Source organism: Palaemon carinicauda, chromosome 6, assembly GCF_036898095.1.
Source record: "Palaemon carinicauda isolate YSFRI2023 chromosome 6, ASM3689809v2, whole genome shotgun sequence".
Taxonomy (NCBI): domain Eukaryota; kingdom Metazoa; phylum Arthropoda; class Malacostraca; order Decapoda; family Palaemonidae; genus Palaemon; species Palaemon carinicauda.
In genome coordinates this window covers 152999244-153025478 of record NC_090730.1, presented here as the reverse complement: position 1 = coordinate 153025478, position 26235 = coordinate 152999244, and the positions used below count along the sequence as shown (strand labels likewise).

At 42.7% G+C, this 26235-nt stretch overlaps 1 protein-coding gene across 1 annotated transcript in view; it reads left to right on the top strand.

Moving 5' to 3' along the window:
• Window positions 1–25980, top strand: part of LOC137643288 (histone acetyltransferase type B catalytic subunit-like) — a 103494-nt gene extending 77514 nt beyond the window's left edge. The window contains exons 6-8 of the mRNA XM_068376127.1: window positions 8571–8694; window positions 25389–25530; window positions 25820–25980. Of these exons, the coding sequence (XP_068232228.1) occupies window positions 8571–8694; window positions 25389–25530; window positions 25820–25980 (427 nt within the window). The remainder of the gene's footprint in view (window positions 1–8570; window positions 8695–25388; window positions 25531–25819) is intronic.
• Window positions 25981–26235: the final 255 nt, after the last annotated feature.

The following is a 26235-nucleotide window of genomic DNA, read 5'->3' as shown; positions in this document are numbered from 1 at the left end:
CGGACCCAGCAGTAGTTCTTTTAGATGCCTTTCTACTTGATTGGTCTCATCTAGATCTATATGCATTCCCTCCGTTCTAGATTGTCAACAAGGTACTGCAGAAGTTTGCCTCTCACGTAGGGACAAGTGGACGCTAATTGCTCCCCTCTGGCCCGCGAGAGAATAACTTACTGAGGTACTTCGATGGCCAGTAGACGTTCCCAGAACTCTTCCCCTAAGGGTGGACCTGCTACGTCTGCCACGCGTAAAGAAGGTACTCCAAGGCCTCCACGCTCTTCGTCTCACTGCCTTCAGAGTATCGAAAGACTCTCGAGAACTAGAGGTTTTTCGAAGGAGGCAACCAGAGCGATTGCTAGAGCAAGGAGAACATCCACCCTTAGAGTCTACCAATCGAAGTGGGAAATCTTTCGAAACTGGTGCAAGTCAGTATCCGTATCCTCGACCAGTACCTCTGTAACTCAAATAGCTGACTTCCTCTTATATCTGGGGAAAGAGCGATCTCTTTCAGCTCCCACTCAAGGGTTACAGAAGCATGGTGGCATCAGTCTTCCGTCACAGAGGCTTAGATCTTTCCAACAATAAAGATCTACAGGACCTCCTTAAGTCTTTTGAGACCACGAAGGAGCGTCGTTTGGTTACACCTGGTTGGAATTTAGACGTGGTTCTAAGATTCCTTATGTTAGACAGCTTCGAACCACTTCAATCAGCCTCCCTGAAAGATCTCACCTTTAAGACTCTTTTCCTGTTATGCTTAACCACAGCTAAAAGAGTCAGTGAGATTCATGCCTTCAGCAAGAACATCGGATTCTCATCCAAAACGGCTACATGTTCTTCATCTTGGTTTTCTAGCCAAACACGAGCTGCCTTCTCGGCCTTGACCAATATCGTTCGATATTCCAAACTTATCGTATGGTTGGAAATGAACTAAAAAGAGTATTATGTCCTGTAAGAGCTCTTAAGTTCTTTTTTAAAACCTTTACGAGACCCGTCTGAAGCTTTATGGTGTTCAGTTAAGAATTCATCTTTGCCTATGTCAGAGAATTCTTTATCCTATTTTATCAGACTATTAATACGAGAAGCTCATTCCCTTCTGAATGAGGAAGACCAAGCTTGGCTGAAGGTAAGGACACACGAAGTTAGAGCTGCACAACTTCCGTGGCCTTTAAACAAAATAGATCTCTGCAAAATATATTCGACGCAACCTATTGGAAAAGCAAATCAGTGTTCGCGTCTTTTATCTTAAGAATGTCCAGGCTCTTTACGAGAACTGCTACACTCTGGGACCATTCGTAGCAACGAGTGCAGTAGTGGTGGGGGCTCCACCACTACAATTCCCTAATTCCAGAACCTTTTTAATCTTTCTCTTGAAATATTTTTGGGTTGTCCGGAAGGCTAAGAAGCCTTTCGCATCCTACTTGATTTGGCGGGTGGTCAAAATCATTTCTTGAGAAGCGCCAAGATTAAAGGTTTTGATGAGGACCTTTAGTATGGGTTGCAACCCTTCATACTTCAGCTCCTAGGAGTCGCTCAGCATCCTATGAGGATCGCGAGGCTCAGTAAGGAAGACGTACTTAAAAAGGCAGAGTAATTGTTCAAGTCGTCTTTCTTACCAGGTACTTATTTGTTTTATGCTTGTTATTTTGAATAACTGCTAAAATAAAATACGGAATACTTAGCTCATAATGTCAACTTGTTATGCTGGTCTCTACCCACCCCCCTGGGTGTGAATCAGCTATATGATCATCGGGTAAGTTTGATATTGAAAAATGTTATTTTCCTTAGTAAAATAAATTTTTAAATATACTTACCCGATGATCATAAATTAAAGGACCCACCCTTCCTCCCCAATAGAGAACCAGTGGGACAGAGGAGAAAATTGGTTCGTTGTTGACATCGATTACTTGAGTACCTACTTGACAGATGGCGCTGTTGATATACACCCCCACCTGTATAGCGATCGCTGGCGTATTCCTCCCGTAGATTTTTTCTGTCGGGCAGCAGGGATGCAGCTATATGATCATCGGGTAAGTATATTCAAAAATTTATTTTACTAAGGAAAATAACATTTTTATATTTTTGATCACTATAATTCCTTGTTCAAACCTTATAGTCCTCACCAGTCCCCGATATAGAGTTTGTTTTGTTTCCTAATACAGTATAGTCCATCCATTATTGATGGTACCTGTGATAATCCAAAAATACAGAAGCTGCCTGTTTGATGCTTAAATGGCTTGGAGAATTACTGTTTGTTCCTACACTTGATACAAACCCTCATTCTTTACTATAGGAGATATTCTAGCGCGAGCTGGAAAATACGGCAGAAAAACCTTAACAAGGTCGTTAACGACCGGGCAGGAAGATACCCACCTGTTAGCGGTGGGGGACCGCCGGTCGCTAGCTACTGTTTACCTTCAATCCAATTCTAGCCGTCGCAGTGGTAACACCGCTGCTCCTGCTTTTGTTTGACTGGCAGAGTAGCTTTTCTTATTTGTGTTTTTTATTAATCCTTTTTTCTTTTACTTTGTTAGATATGATGTCCTTTATTATGAGAAAGTGTTCTGGGCCCCTTTATGTTGCCACTGGAGGTGGAGCCTCATTCCCTATGCCCTGGGTACAGAGGTCATAGGTGTTCTGAAGGCTCCCCCTGCCAAGTATGTAGAGAGTGGTCGTCCTCTCAGGGGGAGAAGTTCGAGAGAGGTAGAATAGGAAGTCCTAGAAGGACTCATTACCTCCATGTTCGTCGTCGAAAGGTAAGGAGTCTCGGGCCTCTTCTTCGGCCTCTCGTTCTCTCCCTTCAGACTCTTCCTTGCCTCCCTCCTCCGGGGGGAAGTCAAGGAAGAGTGACACCATTGATTTAACCTGCATTCCTCTTGGTCAGGCAGATCCCGTTGCCTCTCCGGTCATACACTCGCGGGGTTAATCTCCTCACCCTCGTGTTTCAGACAGGACAACCTCCCCAGTTCCTTTGCTCCCTAATGAGTTAAGGATTACGAGTCTCTCGAAAACCTCGAAAGAAGATGTAGGGGTTCGACCCTTCTTCTTTTCAGTTAAGACCTGGGGGGAAACTTATTAGAGAGGCTAAAAAGAAAGCACGCCCAGATTACAGCAACGTAGAACACAAGGCCGAGGGCTTCGGCCGTTCTGTTCATTATCCTGCGCCCAACGAGCTGCCCATGTTACAAGGTAGTACAGGTACTCATCAACCTTCAACTCGAACAACTTGTTGTTGGGAATCATAGATTGCTGCCAGGAGGTTCGCCTCCAGGGGTTGGAGAACCTCCCCTTACGAATTGGGCTGCCCCCCATTCAAAGGGAGAGCTTCCCCACTTCAGCCATTCAGCAACCTTCCCTCTTTCGTGAAGAGTTGCGGACAGCTCGATGAGTTTTGCCTCTGCTATCTCGTCCCCAAAGACTGTGCTTCCTCCCCTTGAGCTGGGGAAAGGCAAGTCTAAGGCTCGTTCCTCCTGCAAGGGTAACCTCTCCCTCGTTCACGTGAGAGATTATCACGCCTACACTTTTTTCCCATAGAGCTGGGAAAAAGCTTGTCTCAGGCGATGTCCTCCTTTGGGAGGACTTCTCCCTCGTTTGCTAGAGAGAAATTATTATGCCTACGCTTTTTCCCATAGAGCGGAGAGAAAGCTTGTCTTAGGCGATTCCTCCTTCGGGAGAACTTCTCTCTCGTTCGCGAGAAAGAGATTATTACTCCTATGCCTTTTTCCCATAGAGCTGGGACCAAGCTTGTCTTAGGCAAACGAGAGAGATACTATTACGCCTTTGCTTTTTTCCCATAGAGCTGGGAGAAAGCTTGTCTTAGGCGATGTCCTCCTTCTGGAGGACTTCTCCCCCGTACACGAGAGAGAAATTACGCCTACGCTTTTTTCCCATAGAGCGGGGAGAAAGCTTGCCTTAGGCGATGTCCTCCTTCTGGAGGTCTTCTCCCTCGTTCACGAGAGAGAGTTTATTACGCCTGCGCTTTTTCCCATAGAGCAGGGAGAAGCTTGTTTCAGGCGATCTCCTTAGGGAGAACCTTCCTCTTGTTTGCGAGAGAAAACTTGTAGGAGTTTGCTGATCCACGATCCTCCCCCTTACTCTTATGGTTCTCCTCCAGGGTTGGAGCGAGAGCCTTGTCTTAAGCGACGTTCTCCTTTGGGAGAACAAACCTCCCCCACGGAGGAGTTATCTTTAGATCTGGAACAGGCTCCCCCTCGGGCGGAATCTGCTAAATGTTCCTCTCTGGAGGTTTGTAGAGTGGAAAGGTTTGTAACTCCTCTCCATCCCTGACGTTCTCCCCCTCGTGCTGTAAGGAGACGTCTTTTTGAACCTACTGGTTCTCCTCACGTTGACCCCTTGGTGTCTCGTAACGATCACCCCTTGGGCTGGCGTCATCGTGAGCCTTCGGGCTTTAGTCATGTTGATCCTACAGGTTCTCATGACCTTAGGAGTCCTTCGGGCCTCTGTTACGCCGGACTTTCGAGTTCACACGATTTGGAACCTTTGAGTTTGTTACACTGAGCTTTTAGGCTCTCGTAACAATTAGCACATTAGTGTTTGCGCATGCACGCAATTAGCGCTATGTGCGCGACCATCGTCATCAAGAGTTTTACTCTTATGACAGAGAGTCTTCCGATTCTCGTCAACGGTCTTCGTCATTACCTCCAGACACTCCGACTTCAAATCGCTCTTCCCCTTTCGATAAGAAAGATGCGAGGGGTAAGACAAAAGGTTTGTCTGCTACTCGCGTCTCCACTTCACCTTTAATAACATGCAAGGAATTAGCGCAGCCTGAGGAATCCTCAGAAGAGCTGCCATCGAAGGACTTAAAATCCTCCTATTTAACGATTCTAAGAACTATGTGTAATATCTCAGGCCTCGGCGATTTGCATCTGTCTCCTCGACCTCCTGATGCTCCAGCCTTAGACAGGCTATGTCGTCCTCCACCAAACCCTAAGACCAGAATTGAACTTCCCTGGTTTTGTTCACCCTGCAGGCCGTCTGAGGAAAGTATTGCAGATGGTCTCGGGAGAAATGGGAGGAAGTCCATTACGGAAATGCCAGGTCAGTGCTGGCAGAGTGTTCTTGGCCCCCATCCCCTGATGGAAAATCTCCTTTCTCACAGGCACCTCTACCAAAGATCTCTTTGCGGGTGTTTTAAAGATCACTAATCAGTCAGTTTTTAGATCTCTCCTTCCTTTCTGTTTTAGTAGGATAGGAGGCTTGGGCCGATCTTACCAGAAGCGTGATAGAGGCAACCCTCTCTAAAGGTTTCTCGCTCGACACTCTTGTGCTGAGATATGTCGAATGAAGGGTGGGGGCACACATCTGAACGACCTAATCATCTCGTGGGCCGTGTGGTCGGAGGAAGTATCAACAAATCAATTTCCTAGAAGGCAAGGAGCCTCGGCTGTTGATAGGGTTGATGTAACTGCTAGGACTGGGGCTCACGAAGTCAGGGATATAGGTCCCACTCTTGTGTTTAAGAAGAATCTTGCGGTTGGCTAGGTGTTGAAGGTTGGGGTTTTATACACCAGACCACCTTTATGGTTTTTATTCAACAATAGTATACAGTACCCACAATTCTCTTTACACTTTAGAATCTCGATAAGTATCACCCTCATCCTTCGTATGTGATGGGGAGGATGGTGGATTATATACCAACCATTTAATAATCATAGCCAGTATATTCCGGACTGCTATCTCCTTTGCGGGAAGGGGTCCCTCCTTTGACGACGTACCAATCCACTTGGACAGGCCAGGCCCTATCAGCTTATTCAGCCCTACGGTAGACAGGTAGGTTTCTTGAGTGATTTCCTTTGTTTCTGTATGGGACCTGGTAGATTGAAACTTACAGGGAAGAAAAAAAGCAATAATTTTTGTTCGAGGAGACTTCCTGGAACTTGATATGAGTACTTAATTGTGTTCTTGAAGTGATTTTGATCACACAAGGATACGTTGTTTATCACATCGCCGACAACCAGAGAATGACGATTAAGGGTTTTGTTGTGATGTAGGTACACCAGCAAAGACTGGACTAATGGTTCCTTTCTGGGACGCACGTGCATGACGTCACTCTTAGCAGATGACTTTCAGCTGAAAAACTTCTTTGAATACTAAAGACCTGGAGAACCTAGTCTCTTTGGATATGTAGACCAAAGAACAGCAACTGCATATCAGTGTTGTGGAAGTCTTGGTGTTTTGAGTAATGCAAGCATTCTGGCATGTGGTAATAAGTCACTTGGATGTACAGAGTGATTTTGTGGCTTACATCAACAAACAAAGAGACACATTGTCTCCTTGCCTTTAGACAAGGTAGATGTATGACTGAGTGACCTGCCATGCTGTAGAGCTGTCAGTAAGGTACATTCTGAATATGAGGAATGTCTTACCAGATCAGCTCAGTCACCAGTGGCAAGTTGTAATGACAGTCTTCCCTACTTTCCTATGGCTGAAGCACTTGCATGGTGGGGCTCATTGGTGATCAACTTGTACACCATTAGACTAAACAAGAAGCTCCAAATTACCCATCCAGGACCTATAATGGACCTATGGGCAGGATTTGTGGACATATTTCAACATTCATTGGACTACCTGGATGCTCTAAAACATTTTTCATGTGCAACTTGATTTGCAAAATGATCAACCGAGTGTTGATCTTGTCAGGTTTCAGGATGATCCTGGTGGCTCCCAGATGGCCCCAAACAGAGTGGTATTCCAGTCAACATACTCTTCTAATTGAGGTCCTGAGAAAGATACTGCTGTAGACCAATTCTCTTTTAGCTGTACATTACCTTTAAAGGTGTGAGTCAGTGAAGTTGCTTGCACTTCCTTTTAGGGAGAGCCTTTTATCACAGCGTTCAGGGTATGCCTGGGATGGTCCTCTTCAGAGCTCTACCAAGGAAAGGGGACTATTATCTGATTGGTGTCATAGAAGCCATCTCTCTCTGGTTGGAGCATTACTTTAGTAGATGTTGGAATTCCTCTTCTACCACCACAGAGAGAAGTTTTTCTGTTTTGGGTGTAAAGGGCCTTGAGAGAGTTTTTTAAGCTTGTGAGCCTTTTGAGTATTATTACCCTCCCTAGGACCTCGGTTGCGTGTGAAAGTCTTCAGGTCTATTATGTGTTCATTGCATGTAAGTCACCAGGTGTAGATCTTACCCTCAAAACTGGCTCTGCTTGCCTTGACATTGGTGCAAAGAATAGGCAAGCTTCTCAGACTGTCTCATCAGATTGAACACTTGAAGGGTCTGGGTTTGGTCTATTTCAGCTTTGTACCTGTGTTCATGGAAAAGACCCAGAACTCATCAGTCCATGATACCAGGTTTGAGACCTTCTTGATCCTCTCTCTCTGGGACTTTGCCTAAAGTGGTCAAGATGAGATCCTTTTGTGTTCAGTCAGAGCCCTTTGTGTGCTATTTGAAGAGGAGTTGGCTGCTCAAGCATGGGCGTAAGCATCAATCATCTCACGAACAAGATGAGTGCCTAGTTTGGATGGGAACTTATGAAGTCGGTTGTATTAGAACACCAGTTGCCCTCTGGAAAAACTTGTCATTTTCACAGATGGGAAGGTAGTAGAGATGCTAGACCACCTTCACCTCCATTTAACTTTGGGAAGTTATCCACTAGTTCTAAGACACTTTCTTCCTTAGCTGTGTAATGACTACTCAGTTGGTCGTGTAGTAGCCCAGGTCCCTCATTCGAGAGATAATCATCCTGTCTAAGCTATTGCTCCAGCATAAGCCTGAAATAAAAGGTAGAATGACTGGCATTTCTACTTCTATCTTTTCCCTCTCTTAGGGGTGCTGCAGCCATTATTGTTACATGCTAGATTGGACATTTGATCCTGATAAGCTTCATTACAAAGTAAGTTTTTGTTAGAAATTTATCTATGAAGAAGTAACTCCTTCATCCTCTTTAAGAATGGGGAGGACAGATGAATGTGTTCTGTAATCAGTATAGGCTATTACGTTATGCCTGGTGAAAAATTTCTGACAGCGTCACTCCTCTATGTGGAGGGAGGGTTCCTGTGACATAGTACGAGTTTCCCATAAGTTAATGCTGGCCCAGGCCCTATCAGCATCTACATCCCTAAGATTAACTGTTTAAGGGGTTAGTGTAGTAAAGTATTGTGTTAGAGTCGTCTTCGTCCCTCTTGTAAAAGACTAGGGAGAGTGGCTCTTCCAGTCTGGTTCAAAGGTACTGCCTCCCACCAAGGAGCGAGTTTCCCTTATTAAAAGATTATGATCTGTATTTTTTGTAAGAACAAGTAAAACATTTTAAAATTAATTTACATTTTTCAACTATATAAACCTGATAACATGTCTTTAACATAATACGTTGTTAACAATTCAACTACCATTCTATCTCGGGCTAAAGTTCCTCCTATATTAAAAGGACTCAAGTTTGTATTGATAGAAAAAAAGGAAAATTACTTTAAAAACTTCTTTTTACAGAGCTTTGTTGTAGGAACATTTTATGAAAATATTTGTTTTTTAAGAGTATGTTTGTATAGGCAACAAAGTTGACCATTTGCTGATATCCCTATGTGAAAATAATATTTAAATTCAATGTTACAGTGAACAAATATTTGGCTACAGTGGACTACGTATAAAGTTGTACTACACAGCATGCCGTCTAACAACATATCTTGCACATTCGTACGCAGAGAAAGTGAATCCAGAGAGATATGATGGCGTACAGGTCTGTAGAAAGAGATATTATGTTCTTTAGTTATAGGTAAATATTAGCTGTCAAATATTTGCTCTTGTATGTAGTAGAGAGGTAAAAAAGAAAATTAAAGGAGAAAAGATTATTACCATATATTTCCTAAGACAACCCTTAAATCCTAATTTTTAAATATTTAACTTAGCCGGTGAATATATAGCTGCAACTCTGTTGCTCGACAGACAAAAAACTGTACAAAAAAACTCGCCAGCGATCGCTATACAGGTTGCGGGTGTGCCCATCAGCGCCAACTGTCGGCCAGATACCAAACTCCATGTAAACAAAGACTCAATTTTCTCTCTGTCGACGTGTCGACAAGACGTACTTTACTCGCTGTTGAAACCTGGAGTTTTTCCCATCATCTTTGGTGAAGTACTATATTCTGGTTTGAGCTTTCGCAGTGCAGGTGTTTTATCTTCATCTTAAATCTTGAACTCGTTTTGGATAGATTTAATTTTTGGAGACAAAGAGAGTATGGACTTTCTTTGACTTTTAAATGGCCGACCCTTCCCTTAGACGGAAGTGTGTTTAGGCTTTTAGTAATTATCTTATCACGTTATAAATTAATTATAGATTTTCCTCTTCGATTAACTTTCCATTTATAATAAACATGAAAAATAAATTTTAATGTTTTGTTTATATGTGACCTTTCCTGAGAGTAGGCGGTCCTAACTTGGAAACCGAAGTTAATCAACGTTGAGCCCTTTAAGTCGTAAATAGCTTTTAAAGAGCTAAGGATTTAAAACTTTTTAAATGAAATATTTTATGAAAGAATTTCTTTGAATAGTCTTCGTACTGTTTTCAAAGATGAACTAACGTTTAGTTTATTTATGCTACGCAGTTGGCGCTCTATCGTTACGATAGAGAGAGAGTGTATCACGGTTTCACTTTGCAGAAAGAGTAAATCGATTCTGACGTTTTGTTCATTCTTCTTTCAAAGCTTAAATGTTTTAAATTCTATTTTAAAGGAACTTTTTAATTGAAAAACCTTTCAGTTTTTTCCTTTGGTCAAATAACATGTTTTTTTGACGAAACGTAATTGGGCTCTTCTCTTAGGTGCGAAATCAAGAGAGAAAGGGAGAGAGAGATAGAGACGGAGGGAGAGAGAGGAGAGAAAACGTTCCGTTCAAGCGGGTAACGTTGTTCTCGAGTTACTCTCGTCCCTAGTCTCTGTACGGGGAGAAAGGATAAAACGTTTTTAGTTTTATTCTCGTCCCCAGGCAATGTACGGTGAGAGATTGAAAACGTAGTTTTGAATGAACTAGTGTTTATTCTCTTCCCCAACCACTGAATTTTTTTTATCTCAAAGATGTTTACTGTTTTTTTGCTGGTATTAATGTGCTTGCATTATACGCCTGATTTCGCATTTACTACCTTTTGATGAGGGTAGAATTGCGTGCTTCAGGTAGAAATCAGTAAAAGTTTCGATTTCAGTGAAATAAGTGCAAAACAGAAAATCGTAGTGATAAAGTGATATTGCGCAAAGTGTTACAGTGTTGCGTCCGAGGGTTCGTATGTTCGTGCCTGTCGTTCACCTAGTCCGGGACCTCTTGCAAGCTCCCAAGCCCAGGGGAGAAGTAATGTCGAACGACTTATGGGTTCGAGAGGCCTTGATCAGCGAACAGACGTTTCCCTCTATGGTATCTGGTGTATCTTACCAAGATCTCCCCTACCATAAGGCGAGAGAGACGTTTTTCTCCTCGTCATCCGAAGGCTTTTCGCATAAGAAACCTGTAACAAGGTTTCGAGACCCTTAAGCGAAAGTCAGTCCTTTCAGGACAGGTCCAGCGTCCTGGTTGCAGCCATTAGGACAGCTCTGACCCTATGCAGTCATCGGAAAACTGCTCGCCGCCTAACAAAAGCGTAACACAGACTCCGAGAGTCTTTTTTGTTGGCAAAGTGTTGCGGTCACAGACGTTACCCTCGTCTCTTACCGCAACCATTTCCGTTGATCCTTAATGGGTTGTACTGCAAGACATACAGAATATGCTTGCCTCCCTTATGGAAGACTATTCTGCCGATTAGTCCGTTGAGTCTAGCCGTTTATCTCATCGATATCTTGGCTTTCAGCCAACCTAACGTTCCTTTGTGCATCCTGTTGACGTTGGCGTAGCTAAGTCACGTCAGTCAGGTTGTTTAGTACCACACTCGATGCGGTCTCGTGTGGATTTTCAGCCACATTTGGACGTTAGGCCACTTGCTGATGCTCCTGTTGACGTTCAGGATGTTCGCTAACAATCGGAGTTGACTTGTTTTGACGCTGTGCGTCAACCTCCGCATTCTAGAGTTGTTTTGACTGCTCAGTCTAGGCAGTCAAAGCAGTCTCGAGTGGACGCTGTGCGTCCTCACGTACCTGTTGTTGTTGACAGTTCACAGACTGTCAAGCAGTTACATGACGTTGCGTCCTGGTCCGCTACTAATGCACCAGTGTGTGTGGACTCTGCTTGTAATGCATTGCCACCACGGTAGGTCTCTCCCTTGCTTGAGACTCAGCTTTTATCGGACAAGGTTCCTTTAGATGAGGAAGTTGCTGTTCCCCCTCCTACTGATATTCCCTTGAGGACTCTGTCAGACGGAGAGGAGCCTAAAGCTGCTTAGCCCTCTATGGACTTTAATTAAATCATTCTGATTTTTAAGGACCTTTGTCCGGATCTTTTTGTAACTGCTGCTCCTCGTTCGCCTAAACGTCAGAGCTTACACTAGGCCTAGCTACTTCGAAGCCGTTGTTTATAAGCTAGCGCTCTCTCGCTCTCCTAGAGAGCTTTACGTCTGCTAGGCGACTGGTTTTTCACCAGGAGGAGTTTGGGGGATACAGCCTTTGCTTTCCCTTCTTTTAAACTGGCTTATAGAGCGAGAGTCTGATATGACACGAGAGAAGTTCTCGGCTTGAGAGTTCCTGCCTCTGCCCAGATAGACTTCTCAAATCTCGTAGACTCTCCCTGGCGCCTGGCCAGGAGACGCTCCAAGTTTTTTACAGGTCAACTTCACAGCTGTTTTCGAGCCTTTGAAGTTTTTGCTGTACAATTATGTCATGCATAAACAAGGCTTTCAGGGATGGAAAGCGGTACCGCCTCAGTCGCTAACCCCGTCTGTTGCCGCACCTGCTCTCGTAGACCCTAAATGGGCTTTGCTGCAAGACATGCAGTCGAAGCTTGCGTCCTTGATAGAGGACTTTAATGCGGAGAAGGTTGCTGCCGAACCTTCTGGCCAACAACCTTCCAACCGGTCGGTGCAACCTGTTGACGCTGAGGTAACCTTCTCGCGTCTACCAGTTGAGGTGGTTCCTCCCACCGATGCGACCCAGTGTGGGTTGCCAGCCGCACGTTGACGTTAAGCGACGCTCGGAGGTGGTTGTTGACGTTCAGGACGTTCAACAACCATCAGAGGTGACTTGTTTTGACGCGGTGCGTCAACCTCAGCAACCCGGTATGGTGTTGACTGCACAACCAAGACGGTCTAGACAGTCTCGGGTGGACACTGTGCTTCCTCGCGCACCCATGGTTGTTGACAGTTCACAGACTGTGCAGCAATTCCATGACGTTGCGTCCGGCTCCGTCACGCATGCACCAGTGCGACCGGACTCAGCGAGCCAGACGTTGCCCACTCCGTTGCCGTTTCCTCATCAGTTTTCGGATGAGGAACTATCTGATGAGGACGTTGCTGAACAACAAGACGATCAGCCCCCAGAATAGATCAAGCCCTGCTATCCATCCAGAAGATGCTGAAGAAGGAACGCTGCTGAGTCAGGCTGTGGATGAGTCTGGTGGGGACGCTGTCATCCCTGGAACAGTTTGTATCACTAGAAAGACTACACCTCCGTCCTCTTCAATACCATCTGGCTTTTCACTGGAAAAAGGACAAGACGCTAGAAGCGGTCTCGATCCCGATTTCCGGAAAGATAAAGTCTTGTCTGACTTGGTGGAAGGACAATATCAACCTAAGAGAGGGTGTTCCCCTGGCTGTTCAGACTCCCCATCACGTTCTCTTCTCGGATGCATCGCACTTGGGCTGGGGCGCGGCACTGGACGGTCGGGAATGCTCAGGTCTGTGGAACTTGAGTCAGAGGAGCATGCATATCAACTGCAAGGAGCTGTTGGCTGTTCATCTGGCCTTGAAAAGCTTCGAGTATCTCCTTCGAGGCAAAGGGTGGAAGTAAACTCGGACAACACCACGGCCTTGGCATACATCTCCAAACAAGGAGGTACCCACTCACTGACGTTGTACGAGATCGCAAGGGACCTGCTCTTCTGGTCAAAAGGTCAAGACATCTCCCTAGTAACGAGGTTCATCCAAGGCGACTTGAACGTCATAGCAGATTGTCTCAGTCGGAAAGGGCAAGTAATTCCAACCGAATGGACCCTCCACAAGGATGTGTGCAAGAGACTTTGGGCCACTTGGGGTAAACCATCCATAGATCTCTTTGCAACCTCGCTGACCAAGAGGCTTCCAATCTATTGCTCTCCAGTCCCGGACCCAGCAGCAATACATATAGATGCTTTCCTCCTAGATTGGTCACATCTGGATCTCTACGCATTCCCACCGTTCAAGATTGTCAACAAGGTACTGCAGAAGTTCGCCTCTCACGAAGGGACAATGTTGACGTTAGTTGCTCCCCTCTGGCCCGCGAGAGAATGGTTCACAGAGATACTTCGATGGTTAGTAGACGTTCCCAGAAGTCTTCCTCTAAGGGTAGACCTTCTACGTCAGCCACACGTAATGAAGGTACTCCAAAGCCTCCACGCTCTTCGTCTGACTGCCTTCAGACTATCGAAAGACTCTCGAGAGCTAGAGGCTTTTCGAAGGAGGCAGCCAGTGCGATTGCTAGAGCAAGGAGAGCGTCTTCCATTAGAGTCTACCAATCGAAGTGGGAAGTCTTCCGAGACTGGTGCAAGTCAGTTTCTGTATCCTCGACCAGTACCTCTGTAGCTCAAATAGCTGATTTTCTCTTATACCTGAGAAAAGGACGATCCCTTTCAGCTCCCACTATCAAGGGCTACAGAAGCATGTTGGCATCGGTCTTCCGGCATAGAGGCTTAGATCTTTCCAACATAAAGATCTGCAAGACCTCCTTAAGTCTTTTGAGACCACCAAGGAGCGTCGTTTGGCTACCCCTGGATGGAATTTAGACGTGGTACTAAGATTCCTCATGTCAGACAGGTTGGAGCCGTTACAATCAGCCTCCCTGAAAGATCTCACTCTTAAGACTCTTTTCCTGGTATGCTTAGCCTCGGCTAAAAGAGTCAGTGAGATTCATGCCTTCAGCAAGAACATCGGATTTTCGTCGGAAAAAGCCACTTGTTCGCTGCAACTTGGTTTTCTAGCCAAAAATGAGCTGCCTTCTCGGCCTTGGCCTAAATCTTTCGATATTCCCAGCTTATCGGAGATCGTAGGCAATGAACTAGAAAGAGTCTTATGCTCTGTTAGAGCTCTTAAGTTCTATTTAAAGCGTACTAAACCTTTACGAGGCCAATCTGAAGCTTTATGGTGTTCAGTTAAGAAACCATCCTTGCCTATGTCAAAGAATGCTTGGTCAGACTTTATCAGATTATTAATACGAGAAGCTCATTCACATCTGAGTGAGGAAGACCGAACTTTGCTTAAGGTGAAGACGCACGAAGTTAGAGCTGTAACAACTTCCGTGGCCTTTAAGCAAAATATATCTCTGCAAAGTATAATGGACGCAACCTATTGGAAAAGCAAGTCAGTGTTCGCGTCATTTTACTTGAAAGGATGTCCAGTCTCTTTACGAGAACTGCTACACACTGGGACCATTCGTAGCAGTGAGTGCAGTAGTGGGTGAGGGCTCAACCACTACAATTCCCTAATTCCATATCCTTTTAATCTGTCTCTTGAAATGTTGTTTTTTATGGGTTGTCCGGAAGGCTAAGAAGCCTTTCGCATCCTGGTTGATTTGGCGGGTGGTCAAAGTCATTTCTTGAGAGCGCCCAGATTAGGGGTTTGATGAGGTCCTGTTGTATGGGTTGCAGCCCTTGATACTTCAGCTCCTAGGGGTCTGTCAGCATCCTAAGAGGATCGCGAGGCTCCGTAAGGAAGACGTACTTATAAGGCAGAGTAATCGTCTAAGTCGACTTCCTTACCAGGTACCTATTTATTTTGTTTTTGTTATTTGGATAACTTTTAAAATGAAATAAAAACTCTTAGCTCATAAGATGTAAACATATTTAACTGGTCTCTACCCACCACCCTGGGTGTGAATCAGCTATATATTCACCGGCTAAGTTAAATATTTAAAAATGATATTTTAATTATAAAATAAATTTTTGAATATACTTACCCGGTGAATATAAATTAAACGACCCTCTCTTCCTCCCCAATAGAGACGCAGTGGGATGAGGAGAAAATTGAGTCTTTGTTTACATGGAGTTTGGTATCTGGCCGACAGTTGGCGCTGATGGGCACACCCGCAACCTGTATAGCGATCGCTGGCAAGTTTTTTGTACAGTTTTTTGTCTGTCGAGCAACAGAGTTGCAGCTATATATTCACCGGGTAAGTATATTCAAAAATTTATTATATAATTAAAATATCATATTCATCCACAGAAAATGGGCATTGCACAACCTATTAGAAAATCACACCTTGAATTAAAACCTAAGTTTATTGGAAGGCTATCCTTAGCCTCTATATGATAATCAACAATATAGATGATCAAACCATATCTACCTTACATATTATTGGCATACGTTCATGATAAATAGGTTTTTTTAGGAAACATTTCATATAGAAAATTAAATCCACTTCTATCTAGAAATTTAAATCCACTTCTATCTATGCGAGTCCAGCCAAGAAACTGTAAACGTCGAGTTATGGTTACAACTTCAGCAAGCTTTATTATTCTCTAAGATTTCAATATTTTTATGGTAGTGTTAATGATGGTAGTAATAACATTTAGGTTAGCATAGTATTCAACAAACTTATAACTGAAGTTAGGAAAATATGTTGGAAATGGAATATACAATTAATGTTTAGGACAATTATAAATTTACAACCGTAAAATTATCGTAAATTATCATAATGATATTAGCAGTAGTTTGATATCGTTAACTAACCGCAAATAAAAAGGTTTTCCTACTTTGCAAAGTGTGAGGGAATTTCTAAGGATAAAGTAAGGAAAATATTTGTAATAACATCATCCTTATTACTGTAAAAGTTATTAATATCTTTAGTTATCACTTGGATGTGTAAATGTTTTCCTTTGTTTCTTATGAATGGCAATGAAACTTAAACAAAATAATGGCTTTCATTTTAAGAAAAATTATATGAAATAACCTTTATTTTGTATATTTTTTAATTTCTCACAGTAAGTGAAATAACATTTAGAATAACATCATCATCACATAACCAATATTGGTTAAATTATCTCTTCTATCTTATATTTCAGATATGACCTAAATTCATTAAAATTTGCCATAATTGTCTACCGTGTCTTACCTTAGGTCGTCTTGATGCGAAAATATATGGTAAGACAGATACAGTATTACAGTCGACCCGCGATTTTGCCGATGCTAGTTTTGCTGTGTCAGGTATTCAAGTACAATAGTGAGATCTGCAAAATATGTTAATAACTTATTTTAGGGTTGATGGACTTGCAGTATCCTCTTTGTTAAGATTGGTGTTCACTTTGATATTCTTGTTCTTCCACTGCCTCTTCTCTCCTTTTCTCTGCTCCTACTGTACCGTATACTATATGTTGCTGTTGTACATACATACATATACCAAGGCACTTCCCCCAATTTTGGGGGTTAGCCGACATCAAACATATGAAACAAAAAAGGGGACGTCGCCTCTCTTCGCTCCTCCCAACCTGACAAGGGACTCAACTGAGTTCAGCTGGTAGCACAGCCCACCCTCCCACATTATCCACCACGGATGAAGCTTCATAATACTGAATCTTCTACTGCTGCTACCTCCGTGGTCATCCAAGGCACCGGAGGCAGCAGCAGGGCCTACCGGAACTGCGTCACAATCCCTCGCCATTTATTCCTATTTCTAGCACGCTCTCTTGCCTCTCTGACATCTATTGCTGTTGTAATAAGATAATACTCTACAGTATTACAACATTGAAAGCCATATTTTTAAAAAAACAGCAACTTGCTGTAGATACCTGCAATCTATTTGGTACTAAATCCATACTATAAAGATTTTACTATTAAGATTTATTAAAAGAGGCTTTTACATAAAGTATGTTTAAGAAAGATAAAAAATGAAGAGCAATGATGGATTACAATACTGTATACAGAAAGAAATTTGCATCCTATTAGTGTATTATTTACATTTTTCTTTTTCTTTTGTAATATCTGATTTTAGTAACCATTATGTTGAATAGGGAGGCGACTGGAATATGAAAATGAATGAACCAACTCTCCAAAGTATAGGTAGTCTTCTACTGTGTATTTTTCCATGTACAATAGAAGACTACCTATAGTTAAGACGAGGTAAAAAACTATGGCAAATTTTAAAGAATTTATCTCTTATTGGTAGTAAAATATGACACCTGCTAAATTTTTTTATATTTTTCCCACACACGTCGCCTAAAAGGAAAACCCTTGTTTTTTGTACGTTTCATTACCGATCACAACAAACGAACACAGGTGTATTTGCACACCCAAGTGATAACTAATAATATTAGCTTTTAGAAAAGTCATAGTCAATAGTATATTACTGTAATACTTCAGCAATACAGTATTTATGATAGGATATTTTGAATGAGTTTTGAAATTATATAAGAATTTTATTTCTTATTCATATACAGTATGTGCATATCATTGATAGTGGTAGCTTGATCTCGGCTGACTATACGGTATTTACATTTTTTCAACTGGTTTTTCATAAAAAAAAAATATTTCATTAATATGGAATTATTACTTAAATAGGCTATATATTATGAAGATATGCCAATAATGTAACAGGAGAAAAAGTTTTTGTTGCCTTTATTTACACTTTATTTCATAATTTGAATCTTTTCATGTATGTCAGTGCAATAAGGTTAGCTTGCTGGAAAACATCACTTAGAATTCATGGCAATACAGTGTAAGACAAGGTCCAATTTTTATCATTGAATCTTATGATTTATATATGAAAGATCTGTTTTAATATTGTTACTGTTCTTGAAATATTTTATATTTATTGTTCATTACTTTTCATATTGTTTATTTTCTTACTTCCTTTCCCTTTTGGGCTATTTTTCCCTGTGGGAGCTCTTGAGCTTATACCATCTTGTTTTTCCAAATAGGGTTGTAGCATAGGCAGTAATAATAGTAATAGTATTCTAGTTGCTTTGAATTATTGTATTGAAGGCAAAGTGTAGTTTGATTATTGTTGATGCCTTTGGAGAAACAGGAGGCTTATGATCAGTGAAAAATTAATTTTTCAATATTTAACTTAGCCGGTGATTATAATAGCTGCAACTCTGTTGCTCGACAGAAAAACTCTACGTAAAAATTCGCCAGCAATCGCTACACAGGTAGGGGGTGTACTCAACAGCGCCATCTGTCGTTCAGATACCCTCATTGTAAACAAAGAACTCAATTTTCTCTCTGTCGGGCTACCGGCAAGACCTACTAATTCGCTGTTGCTAACTGGATTTGTTTTCACAACTATTTGGTGAAGTACACTATTCTAGTTTTGAGCTTTCGCTATGCAGGTGTTTTATCTTCATCTTAAAACTTGAACTCGTTTTGGATAGATTTAATTATGGTGACAAAGAGAGTATGGACTTTCTTTCACTTTTAAATGGCCGACCCTTCCCTTAGACGGAAGTGTGTTTAGGCTTTTAGTAATTATCTTATCACGTTATAGATTTTCCTATATATATTTTATATCTCTCCGCCTTTATTAAGCCTCTTCGATTAACTTTCCATTTTTTATAAACATATAAAAATAAATTTTAATGCTTTGTTTATATAGACCTTTCCTGAGAGTAGGCGGTCCTAACTTGGAAACCGAAGTTAATCAACGTTGAGCCCTTTATATCGTCTTTAGCTTTTAAAGAGCTAAGGATTTAAAACTTTTTAAATGTAATTTTTTATGAAAGAATTTCTTTGATAGTCTTCGTACTGTTTTCAAAGATGAACTAACGTTTAGTTTTTTATGCTACGCAGTTGTTGACGTTCAGGACGTTCAACATGCGCTCTATCGTTACGATAGAGAGAGAGTGTATCACGGTTTCACTTTGCAGTAAGAGTAAATCGATTCTGACGTTTTGTTCATTCTTTCTTAGCTTAAATGTTTTAAATTCTAATTTAAAGGAACTTTTTATTTGAAAAACCTTTCAGTTTTTTCCTTTAGTCAAATAACATGGTTTTTTTGACGATATATAATTGGGCTCTTCTCTTAGGTGCGAAATCAAGAGAGAAAGAGAGAGAGAGAGATAGAGACGGAGGGAGAGAGAGGAGAGAAAACGTTCCATTCAAGCGGGTAACGTTGTTCTCGTGTTACTCACGTCCCTAGTCGCTGTACGGGGAGGAAGGATAAAACGTTTTTAGGTTTTTATTCTCGTCCCCAGGCTATGTGCGGTGAGAGATTGAAAACGTAGTTATATGAACTAGTGTTTAGTCTCTTTCCCAGCCACTGATTTTTCTTTTTATCTGAAAATATGTTTTCTGTTTTTTGCTGGTATTATGAGCTTGCATTATACGACTAATTTCGCAATTACTACCTTTTAATGAAGGGTAGAATTGCGTGTTTCAGGTAGAAATAAGTGCAAAACAGAAAATCGAAGTGATAAAGTGATATGCGCAAAGTGTTACAGTGTTGTGTCCGAGGCGCAAAGTGTTACTGTGTTGCGTCCGAGGGTTCGTCTGTTCGTGCCTGTCGTTCACCTAGTCCGGGACCTCTTACAAGCTCCCAAGCCCAGGGGAGAAGTAATGTCAAACGACTTATGGGTTCGAGAGGCCTTGACCAACGAACAGACGTTTTCCCTCTATGGTATCGGGTGTATCTTACCAAGATCTCCCCTACCATAAGACGAGAGAGACGTTGTTTCTCCTCGCCATCCGTAGGCTTTTCGCATAAGAAACCTGTCACAAGGTTTCGAAGCCCTTAAGCGAAAGTCAGTCCTTTCAGGACAGGTCCAGCGTCCTGGTTACAGCCATTAGGACAGCTCTGACCCTATGCAGTCATCGGATAACTGCTCGCCGCCTAACAAAAGCGTAACACAGACTCCGAGAGTCTTTTTTTGTAGGCAAAGTGTTGCGGTCACAGACGTTACCCTCGTCTATTACCACAACCATTTCCGTTGATCCTTAAGGGGTTGTATGGCAAAACATGCAGTATATGCTTGCCTCCCTTATGGAAGACTATTCTGCCGATTAGTCCGTTGAGTCTAGCCGTTTATCTCATCGATATCCTGGCTTTCAGCCAACCTAACGTTCCTTTGTGCTTACTGTTGACGTTGGCGTAGCTTAGTCATGTCAGTCAGGTTGTTTAGAACCACACTCGATGCGGTCTCGTGTGGTTTTTTCAGCCGCATTTGGACGTTAGGCCACTGGCTGATGCTCCTGTTGACGTTCAAGACGTTCACTAACAATCGGAGTTGACTTGTTTTGACGCTGTGCGTCAACCTCCGCATTCCAGAGTTGTTTTGACTGCTCAGTCTAGGCAGTCAAAGCAGTCTCGAGTGGACGCTGTGCGTCCTCACGCACCTGTTGTTGTTGACAGTTCAGTTGTTGACAGTTCACAGACTGTCAAGCAGTTACATGACGTTGCGTTCTGGTCCGCTACTAATGCACCAGTGAGAGACTCAGCTTTTATCGGACAAGGTTCCTGTAGATGAGGAAGTTGCTGTTCTCCCTCCTACTGATATTCCCTTGAGGACTCTGTCAGATGGAGAGGAGCCTAAAGCTGCTTAGCCTCCTATGGACTTTAATTAAATCCTGATGATTTTTTTAAGGATCTTCGTCCGGATCTTTCTGTATCTGCTGCTCCTCGTTCGCCTAAACGTCAGAGCTTACACTAGGCCTAGCTACTTAGAAGCCGTTGTTTTTAAGCTAGTGCTCTCTCGCTCTCCTAGAGAGCGTTACGTTGGCTAGGCGACTGGATTTTCACCAGGAGGAGTTTGGGGGATACAGCCTTTGCTTTCCCTTCTTTTAAACTGGTTTATAGAGCGAGAGTCTGATATGACACGAGAGAAGTTCTCGGCTTGGGAGTTCATGCCTCTGCCCAGATAGACTTCTCAATTCTGGTAGACTCTCCCTGGCGCCTAGCCAGGAGACGCTCCAAGTTGTTTACAGGTCAACTTCACAGCTGTTGTCGAGCCTTTGAAGTTTTGCTGTACTATTATGTCACGCATAACAAGGCTTTCAGGGATGGTAAACGGTTCCGCCTCAGTCGCTAACCCCGTCTGTTGCCACACCTGCTCCCGTAGACCCTAAATGGGCTTTGCTGCAAGACATGCAGTCCAAGCTTGTGTCCTTGATAGAGGACTTAAATGCGGAGAAGAACCTTCTGGCCAACAACCTTCCAACCGGTCGGTTGTGCGCCCTGTTTGACGCTGAGGTAACCTACTCGCGTCTGCCAGTTGAGGTGGTTACTCCACCGATGCGACCCAGTGTGGGTTGCCAGCCGCACGTTGACATTAAGCGACGCTCGGAGGTGGTTTTTGACGTTCAGGACGTTCAACAACCAGCAGAGGTGACTTGTTTTGACACAGTGCGTCAACCTCAGCAACCCGGTAGGGTGTTGACTGCACAACCCAGACGGTCTAGACAGTCTCGGGTTGACGCTGTGCTTCCTCGCACACCCATGGTTGTTGACAGTTCACAGACTGTGCAGCAGTTCCATGATATTGCGTCTGGCTCCGTCACGCATCCACCAGTGCGACCGGATTCAGCGAGCCAGACGTTGCCCACTCCGTTGCCGTTTCCTCATCAGTTTCGGATGAGGAACCCTCTGATGAGGACGTTGCTGAACAACAAGACGATCAGCCCCCAGCCCTGCTATCCATCCAGAAGATGCTGAAGAAGGAACGCTGCTCAGTCAGGCTGTGGATGAGTCTGGTAGGGACACTGTCATCCGTGGATCAAATGTGTCACTAGGAAGACTACACCTCCGTCCTCTTCAATACCATCTAGCTTTTCACTGGAAAAAGGACAAGACGCTAGAAGCGGTCTCGATCCCGGTTTCCGAAAAGATAAAGTCTTGTCTAACTTGGTGAAAGGACAATATCAACCTAAGAGAGGGTCTTCCCCTGGCTGTTCAGACTCCCCACCACGTTCTCTTCTCGGACGCATCGGACGTAGGCTAGGGTGCGACATTAGACGGTCGGGAATGCTCGGGGATATGGAACTCGAGTCAAAGGACAATGCATTTTAACTGCAAGGAGCTACTGGCAGTACGTCTGGCCTGGAAAAGCTTCAGGTCTCTCCTTCAAGGCAAAGTGGTGGAGGTGAACTTGGACAACACCACGGCTTTGGCGTACATCTCCAAGCAAGGAGGGACCTACTCTCTGACGTTGTACGAGATCGCAAGGGACCTCCTCACCTGGTCAAAAGGTCTAAACATATCACTAGTAACGAGGTTTATCCAAGGCAACTTGAATGTCATGGCAGATTGTCTCAGTCGGAAGGGACAAATAATTCCAACAGAATGGACCCTCCACAAGGATGTATGCAAGAGACTTTGGGCCACCTGGGGCCAGCCAACCATAGATCTCTTCGCAACCTCGATGACCAAGAGGCTCCCAATATTTTGCTCTCCAATCCCGGACCCAGCAGCAGTTCATATAGATGCCTTTCTCCTAGATTGGTCACATCTAGATCTATATGCATTCCCTCCGTTCAAGATTGTCAACAAGGTACTGCAGAAGTTCGCCTCTCACGAAGGGACAAGGTTGACGCTAGTTGCTCCCCTCTGGCCCGCGAGAGAATGGTTCACCGAGGTACTTCGATGGCTAGTAGACGTTCCCAGAACACTTCCCCTAAGGGTGGACCTTCTACGTCAGCCACACGTAAAGAAGGTACACCAAGGCCTCCACGCTCTTCGTCTGACTGCCTTCAGACTATCGAAAAACTATCGAGAGCTAGAGGCTTTTCGAAGGAGGCAGCCAGAGCGATTGCTAGAGCAAGGAGAACATCCACCCTTAGAGTCTACCAATCGAAGTGGGAAATCTTCCGAAACTGGTGCAAGTCAGTATCCGTATCCTCGACCAGTACCTCTGTAACTCAAATAGCTGACTTCCTCTTATATCTGAGGAAAGAACGATCTCTTTCAGCTCCCACTATCAAGGGTTACAGAAGCATGTTGGCATCAGTCTTCTGTCACAGAGGCTTAGATCTTTCCAACAATAAAGATCTACAGGACCTCCTTAAGTCTTTTGAGACCACGAAGGAGCGTCGTTTGGTTACACCTGGTTGGAATTTAGACGTGGTACTAAGATTCCTTATGTCAGACAGGTTCGAGCCGCTACAATCAGCCTCCCTGAAAGATCTCACCTTAAAGACTCTTTTCCTGGTATGCTTAGCCACAGCTAAAAGAGTCAGTGAGATTCATGCCTTCAGCAAGAACATCGGATTCTCATCTGAAACGGCTACATGTTCTCTACAACTTGGTTTTCTAGCCAAAAACGAGCTGCCTTCTCGACCTTGGCCAAAATCGTTCGATATTCCAAGCTTATCGTATGGTTGGAAATGAACTAGAAAGAGTCTTATGCCCTGTAAGAGCTCTTAAGTTCTATTTAAAACGAACTAAACCTTTACGAGGCCCGTCTGAAGCTTTATGGTGTTCAGTTAAGAAACCATCTTTGCCTATGTCAAAGAATGCTTTATCCTATTTTATCAGACTGTTAATACGAGAAGCTCATTCCCATCTGAATGAGGAAGACCAAGCTTTGCTGAAGGTAAGGACACACGAAGTTAGAGCTGTCGCAACTTCCGTGGCCTTTAAACAAAATAGATCTCTGCGAAGTATAATCGACGCAACCTATTGGAAAAGCAAGTCAGTTTTCGCGTCTTTTTATCTTAAGGATGTCCAGTCTCTTTACGAGAACTGCTACACTCTGGGACCATTCGTAGCAACGAGTGCAGTAGTGGGTGAGGGCTCAACCACTACAATTCCCTAATTCCATAACCTTTTTAATCTTTCTCTTGAAATGTTTTTATTGTTGTTTTTGGGTTGTCCGGAAGGCTAAGAAGCCTTTCGCATCCTACTTGATTTGGCGGGTGGTCAAAGTCATTTCTTGAGAAGCGCCTAGATTAGAGGTTTTGATGAGGTCCTGTTGTATGGGTTGCAACCCTTGATACTTCAGCTCCTAGGGGTCGCTCAGCATCCTAAGAGGATCGCGAGGATCTGTAAGGAAGACGTACTTAAAAAGGCAGAGTAATTGTTCAAGTCGACTTCCTTACCAGGTACCTATTTATTTTGTTTAGTTATTTTGATAACTTCTAAAATGAAATAAAAATTCTTAGCTCATATGATGTAAACATATTTTGCTGGTCTCTACCCACCCCCCTGGGTGTGAATCAGCTATTATAATCACCGGCTAAGTTAAATATTGAAAAATGTTATTTTGATAATAAAATAAATTTTTGAATATACTTACCCGGTGATTATAAATTAAAGGACCCTCCCTTCCTCCCCAATAGAGACACAGTGGACCGAGGAAAAAATTGAGTTCTTTGTTTACAATGAGTAATGGGTATCTGAACAACAGATGGCGCTGTTGAGTACACCCCCTACCTGTGTAGCGATCGCTGGCGAATTTTTACGTAGAGTTTTTCTGTCGAGCAACAGAGTTGCAGCTATTATAATCACCGGGTAAGTATATTCAAAAATTTATTTTATTATCAAAATAACATAATTTTGATTTGTCATTGAATAACCATACCCAACCAAGAGCTGCTCATATGTTTCAGCTGTAAATAAATGGAATACACCATAAAAGAACCCTTTCTGGTACAACTCGCGAAGATTAGGTAGTATGTTGGCTAGGGCACCAGCCACGCGTTGAGATACTACTGCTAGAGAGTTATGGGGTCCTTTGACTGGCCAGGCAGTACTATGTTGGATCCTTCTCTCTGGTTACGGTTCACTTTCCCTTAGCCTACACATACACCGAATAGTCTGCCATATTTTCTCCAGATTCTCTGTCCTCATACACCTGACAACACTGAAATTATCAAACATTTCTTATTCTCTCAAGAGGTTAACTACTGCACTGTAGTTGTTCAGTGGATACTTTCCTCTTGGTAAGGGTAGGAGAGAGACTTGAGCTATGGTAAGCAGCTCTTCTAGGAGGACACTCCAAAATCAAACCATTGTTTTCTAGTCTTGGGTAGTGCCATAGCCTCTGTTCCATGGTCTTCCTGTGTCTTGGGTTAGAGTTCTCTTGCTTGAGGGTATACTCGGGCACACTATTCTATCTGACTTATCTTCTTGTTTTGTTAAAGTTTTTATAGTTTATATAAGAAATATTTATTTTAATGTTGTTACTGTTCTTAAGAGTATTTTATTTTTCCTTGTTTCCTTTCCCCACTGGGTTATTTTCCCAGTTAGGGCCCCTGGGTTGGGTTTATAGCTTCCTGCTTTTCTAACTAGGGTTGTAGCTGAGCAATTATTATTAATAATAATAAGAATAAATGATAATGGGCTACTAAATCTTCAAATCTGCACTAATTAGTGGTGGATAATTTAATTGTAAATCTTTTGTAATTTTCAGGCTGATGAAGTGATAAAACCCTTAGCCGAGAGACTGCAGCCAGGATACTTGACTAATGTCGATGACTTCATTGCGGCTTTGAAAAAAGATGCAGCTTTCAAGCCTTATGGAAAGATGCTGCGACAATTCACAGTTGATATGGGTGAGTAGATGCATGGTTGTTTATAATGCATGTTTGAGTAAAATCATGGTTAATAATACTGAAATTTCCATGTAAAATAAGCAAATATTGTGAACTATGGTTTTGATGATATATTATATGTCTATGTATACTTTATACAGGAACCTATTTAGTTTCATAGGAAAGATGAAGAAACATCTGAGATGGATAAAGCATATACATGCCACCTGCTTTGGGTTGATATAATTTAATCTAGTTACAAAATCTACTCTGTGTTAAATAACCGTTTCCTGATTTCTTTTTTATTCAGAGGATGGAGAAGAAAAGACGTTTGAAGTATACTTTTGTGATATATCTGAGCCAGGATTTTTGGAGTATCATGAGAGAATGCAGCCTTTCATACTGTGGTACATTGATGCAGCTTCTTACATAGATGTTGATGATGATAGATGGCGTTTCATTGTGGTGTAAGTATCTGCAGTTAAACTTCTGTATATTGTTGAGCCTTACAGTATTTGTAAATTTTAGATATCTTGGTAGAGTTCATTGGAAATACTTTTGAATGATTAATTTTGAATTACTTAATGGAGCTATTCAATTATTAATTTACTTTCAACTTTTAAAATTGTTATTGAAAAGAAAATGTTTAAACAAAGAGCACAATCTTTTCATGTTTGAATGTATCATTGACAAAAAGGAATGCCAACTTTAGATTATCCTTCAGAT